This window comes from Cicer arietinum, chromosome 7 (assembly GCF_000331145.2).
Source record: "Cicer arietinum cultivar CDC Frontier isolate Library 1 chromosome 7, Cicar.CDCFrontier_v2.0, whole genome shotgun sequence".
NCBI lineage: Eukaryota > Viridiplantae > Streptophyta > Magnoliopsida > Fabales > Fabaceae > Cicer > Cicer arietinum.
Window position 1 is genome coordinate 26,802,788 of NC_021166.2, and position 5,977 is coordinate 26,808,764.

General features: G+C 28.0%; 1 protein-coding gene across 2 annotated transcripts; it reads right to left on the reverse strand.

The window, feature by feature from the left end:
- Window positions 1-368: 368 nt before the first annotated feature.
- Window positions 369-5,093, reverse strand: LOC101495282 (uncharacterized). 2 transcript variants are annotated; one of them, XM_004509910.4, is made up of 5 exons: window positions 4,613-5,086; window positions 3,162-4,411; window positions 1,431-1,781; window positions 1,086-1,315; window positions 369-816 (listed from the first exon to the last, which is right to left on the reverse strand). In XM_004509910.4, the coding sequence occupies exons 1-5, from the start codon at window positions 4,780-4,782 to the stop codon at window positions 559-561; spliced, it is 2,259 nt and encodes a 752-aa protein (XP_004509967.1). In that variant the 5' UTR covers window positions 4,783-5,086; the 3' UTR covers window positions 369-558. The 2 variants fall into 2 exon arrangements, with proteins under 2 accessions (XP_004509967.1, XP_027192268.1); XM_027336467.2 differs by lacking the exon at window positions 1,086-1,315 and having other exon boundaries at window positions 576-816; window positions 4,613-5,093.
- Between the last annotated feature and the right edge of the window lie 884 nt (window positions 5,094-5,977).

A 5,977-nucleotide genomic window follows, 5' to 3' on the forward strand; every position in this document is an offset into this window, starting at 1 on the left:
CAAACTGGCTTCAGATTTTTTTTCCTCTCAAAATTAAAGAACTAAATAGATATGTTATACTCGTAATGCTATCTATCCCAAACACTTGCAAATTCTTAGATTAATTTTCCCTCCCTCTATAGTTGTGTTTGCAAATTTTTGTGTGTTTATATTACAAATTTACAAGTTAAAATACTAAAATATGATCATGACACAATTGTTAGTTCCATTCTCATGAACTCTTAGATACATTTATTCATGTTATTCATTTTCAACGGTCACATAATATATGCGTCGAGACACACATTATTTGCGGTCTGAATATTTGGACACAAGTTATCTTAGTACACACTTTCCTAAAAAAATATGAATGTGTATATGGAGCCATATTTTAGTAAAAAAATGGGCATTAGTTGAGTTTTTTTTTTTAATTGTGAAAGTTATATTCTATATAAGACCACTAATGGAAACAATTTTGATACCAAAATTTGCAACTACATTCTTTCTATTAGACAATTTTTCCGTGTGTATAATATATATACCCTTAAGATTAAATTTTACATATCAACTATGTATTTATCAACAAGGAAAAAACAAAAAAGAAGGCTCCACTTGAATCTTTTTGTCAACAAATTTGATTCGGTTTAACTTTTCACAACACCATATTAGGTGATCTTTTCTGACTTTTTTCATGTATGTCACCCTTGAAATCAACTTCAATCCCACTTGAGTCAACAACTGCTCATGATCCAATTGAGTTTGATTGTCATGGTGTTTTCTGAACTTCCTTACTATGCAATTTCTACTTCTCAATTTTTCCTTGAGCTTTCCCTCCTTCTGCAATAATTAAAACCCAATTTTGTAATAATTTTATATTGTCCACAAAACCAAAATGTGTTGGCCTCTATTGAAAGAAAAATGCATAATTGTATTTGACTTGGATTCTGTACCTCAATATATTAGTGCGGCAAAATTTTCTAAAGTAAAATTTTTTTACAGTAGATGATCAAAATCCAATTTTATTCTAGTCCCCCTACTATATAACGAATAAAATAAATTGTCTATTAGAGATCAAAAAGTGTAATTAAGTCAAAAGAAAAAAAAACCTTATGTAATTGGGTTTGAACTTCCACTAGAAGATTTGAAATTTCTGCATCCTTAACTTTTGTCCCTTTGTGATTTGATACTTTATGAAACACATTTCCATTTTCTTTATCAGCTCGAATAAACTCCCAGAATACTTGCATAGATTCCTTAATTATTTGTGCTAACCTTTCACAAGCAATTGGTTCCTCTTCATCCCATTTACTTTTTTTCTTATCTGTTGTGCTATCGTCTACAATACAATCATAACAATATTGTGGTTATAGAGTTTCGACATATGCTACTAACAAATTTCTTTCCCCTAACAAAATAACTACTAATATTCGTTTATAAAAAAATTTGTTTACCTTTTATGGATGGAACTTGGAGCAAGTTGCGAATGACACACCGATTCTTGACATAATTTTGAATCCTATCACCATGTTGAAATGGCTCATCTTCTAAGAACCTTTGCAAGAGGACTTGAAAAAGTTGAAATTTACCAGCAACTAAATTATACCTATGAGGCCATTGTGAATCGTATTTTTTCAACTCTTGGATTTTCTCATGCTGCCAACATAGGATTTCCCAAGAGAGACAAATTTGGCCAACATAAACAAGTTCCAAATCCCTATGCAATTCATTAATAAGCTTCATCATTGGGTCATTTGATTTATGCTCTAAAATTAATTTTAGAGGGTCTTTTAGTTGTAGAAGACCTACATCAAGGGTAAAGTAGGTAATTAGTCAATGAATAATAATAATAATAATAATAATAATAATAATAATAATAATAATAATAATAATAATAATAATAATAATAATAATAATAATAATAATAATAATAATGTCTATTTTTTTTTTTTTAAAATAATGAGAACCTAGTATATATAATGATAGATTAATATTCATAACAAAACAAAGTTAAAGTTAAAGATGAAATGATTTTTATTTTTCCAACAACTTTACAATATATATTATAATACATATGAAAATGGGTCAATAAATCTTACACGCATATTTTAACATTCTAAATCATGGATTTCGATTTTAGGCATTTACGCAATCATGTAACTCTATTGATATGATTTGTTGTATCAAGATATGACATTTCACGCTCTAAATTTATATTTTGAATATAATTTATGTAGGTAAGACTTACATAACGAGGGATTCAAATTTCTTGTGGTTGTTGACTGCAGGACAGGAGTAGTTACTAACTTGCATGTTGTTCTATGGAGATTGTATAGTTCAAATCTAAAATTTAAATATTTTAGGTTTTTTCAAAAATTAAAATGTATTTGAGATGAAAATTTTCCAATTTCTAGTACACGGTCACACATTGACTATTTGAATGCAAGAAATGCAAATTTCATGATGAGATTTAGATTAAATGGTAAAAATAGCGTGAATACGTCAAATTGACTTTGAATGAAAATACATAAAGAATGGAAAAGATTGGCAAAGAGTGGAATTGAAAAGTTATTGTGTAGACTTGCCACCATTAGTGGCTTTGTGATTGGAAAATTAGAAAAGGGTAAGAGTAGCTTTATATGCACATAATTAACAAACTTATAGCAAAATATAACTGTAAATAAACACATATTATACAAAAGTGATCATCACAAAAGGAAAACAGAAATCTTCTAAGTTTCCGTGTAAAAAAAAAAATACATGTATACCACAAAAATCAGGATATTTTGGAGGGGAAAACAAATTATTGTATTTTTCTTTTGTTTGTTAATTTTTAGAAGAAGATGGTACTCATAATTTGAAATCCAGACGGGAGATAAACTATTTTCAAAAATTATTTCAATCAAGACTTCAATTTAAATTATGCCAATTGTTTTAAATTAGATTGGAATTCTTTAACCAATTAAATTTAAAACACTTAACTTTTGAAGTGTGAAACTAGAACATCACTGCATCTTATTATTAAACATAATGCTAACTGAAATTAGGCTAAAACTCAATGTTCTAATCTCTAAATAATATGCTAAAAAAATGACCAGAGCATTGAAATTAACCCAATCCAAGATGAACTCAATTTGCAAGTATTTTAACATAGAAAAAAAGTCAAATAATAATTTGGTTCATACCTATTGCATGCATGGCCTGATAATTCAAGACATCCAATTTCTTTATCTTTTGTGCATAGCATTTGTAAACCTTTTGAATTTCAACAATATGATCTTTGTATTCCATCTTCTTATCTTCAATACTCAATGGCTTTATCTCTTCAACATTTGGAGAATATTCTCTTTCCTCCTCTTCTTCCAAAATTGTTGCAAGTCCTCCTTGTCTTGCTTTTCTCAATTCCAGTTTGATTTGTTCCACTATCTCATCATTCTCCCACTCAAATTCATCCTCTTCATTATTTTCATCATAATCCATTTCATCAAACTCTTTTTCATTTTTCTCCAAGATATCTTCTTTTGTCTCTTTCTTTTCATTTTTGCACTTTGCAAAACCATGTGACACTTCTCTATCATATGAAAATTGAGTTTCCTCCAAATATTCAAATGCCTTAAGACTTTCACAAGAATTGTTAGAACCTATAATCTTATATCTCAAAGAATCATCATTTTTGTTAGAACCTATATTATATAGAAGACAATCATTTTTGTTGGAAGGGAATTTTCTTTGTTCTTCAACATATTCCTCTTTTTCTTCATCTTGAACAACATGAATTTCCTCTAAATTATTCTCTAATATTTGTTTCTTGACTATAGTTTGAGTGCTAGAAAATGCATTACTATAAGAAACATTTCTTAGGAAACTAAAACTTAAGGTCATAGGTTCTTCTTCAAAACAACCAATATCTTTTTGTGACACTAATGGACTCTTACTTGTTGAATCAATAAAAATAGACCCTTTTGTTTTTTCTTCTTCTTCATGAACCCTTTTTACACTCTTCTTACAATCTTGATGAAGATTGGAATCACCCTTTATAAAAACAGAGCAATCTGTTTCATTTTCATCTATTTTCTTAACATCTTCATGAACTTCATCAGAAACACTATGCATAAAAATAGACCCTTTTGTTTCTAATTCAATTTTGTTACCATTTTCATTCACATCAAAGTTACTCTCCTTCAAAACGTAGCAATCTGTTTCTCCTTTTCTTTTCTCATCATCTTGTTGAATGTTAGAATCAATCTTCACCAGAACAGAGTCCTCTGTTTTTACTTCTCTTTCTTCCTTTGCTCTATAAAAATTTCCATAGCTTGGAAATATTAAATTAGCTAACTCTTCTGTGAACTCATTAATCTCATAATCTTCAAATTGATTACTCTTGTTTTGTTCTGATGAATCTAGTGAAACAAATTTCTCATTTTTCCTTTGACTTCTGAAAAAAAACAAAAAAACAAATAATTTATTCATTTTCCATGCATTTAACCTACAAAACAGTGATACACAACACTGACATATAAACACTTATAACTATGTGGTTTTATACATCAGTATGTGTTGGATACCGAATACATCTTTAATCCAAAGTATCAATGTTATGTTAACAAATAAAATAACCGAATAAAATTGATCAAACCTGAAGATGTATGTGAGTATCAACCCCATGGAATGAACCATATAGTTGCAGAAGAAAATCCACATAGAAGCCAATGCCCAAATCAAGTTTTCATAAACAAAATCATTAGCAAAAAATAAGTTGATTGAATCAATGTGACTTTTCAGCATAACAAGATTTTTGGTACCCATCGATGATCAACCTCTCAAGTTTTTTCTTTTTCTTTTTTATCTTCACAATCACAACATTTGAAATCAAGTTACAAAGAGAAGAAAAAAAGGGCGATGATTTCTTTCCTTCATCAAAGATTCATGATGATGATGAGATAGTGATTAGTGAATATTTGCCACCAGTGGAGAGTGAAATAAGTGGAAGAATAAGAATTGAGCATAATTTGATTTTGGACCCAAAGAAAAATGTGAGATTGAGCATATAATTTTGTATAAGGAAATAAAAAAGCAAAGTTGGTATTTTGCTTTTGGACAATAAATTGAGAATAATGAGAATTGATTTGGTCAAATGATTGTACGAACGGTTATAGTTGTCTCTTTAAAAGTTTTGGAGGTAAATAATCCAGTGTTTGCTTGACACTTTTGATACGCTAGAACCAGTGGGTACAGTTGTCAATTCGACAAATTCATTAATTATGGGCTCAGTCTACGTGAGGTTGAAAAATTTTATAATTAAAAAAGCCTTAAGAAGAAAACCCCCAACATTAAAAAATTTCTAAAATTTTGTGGGAAAATTTTGACAAATTATTCTTTATTTTTTTCTTAAAATTCACCAATAAAAAAAGTTCGATATTTTTTTTCCAATAAAAAATAATTTAGATTTTTTTGTCAATTTTTTTTTAATTTGTCACAATTTTTTCAGAAAAAAATGATTTAAAATTTTTCTAAGAAAAAATACTTTTTAATATTTTTCGAAACTTTTTTTAAAATTTAAAAAAAAAATCTTAAAATTTATAAAATATTGAGGGTCTATAAGCCCCTCAACCCCTCCTTTAAAATAATGAGAGTAACTTTAAAAAAATTATGACGATTATACCATGCACCTTTAGACCTAAACATGTCATTCTCTCAAGACACATAAAAATACAATTTTGCCTTTATAAAACCTTCAATTTTTTTAACTTCTTATTTTTTCACCTTTTTTTTTTCAAAATATTCAAAAGTTTTCAAAAATTCGAAATGACAATTTTTAGAATTTTCGAACAATTCAAAACTTCTGAAATAGAAAATTCCAGAATTTTTGAAACTTTCAAACAATTCAAAGTTTTAAAAATAGGAAAATTTCAAAACTTTTCATCTTTGGAAACTTTCAAAACTTTCCAAATTTTCGAAATATAATCCTTATTTCAAAAATTTACAAACTTGCAAACTTTCG

Coding starts and splice junctions, on each gene's coding strand:
- LOC101495282 (XM_004509910.4), bottom strand. CDS start 4,782: ATGGGTACCAAAAATCTTGTTATGCTGAAAAGTCACATTGATTCAATC. Junction 1,782..3,161: donor TCAGGCCATGCATGCAATAG/GTATGAACCAAA, acceptor CCCTTGATGTAG/GTCTTCTACAACTAAAAGAC. Junction 817..1,085: donor TTCAAACCCAATTACATAAG/GTTTTTTTTTCT, acceptor TAATTATTGCAG/AAGGAGGGAAAGCTCAAGGA.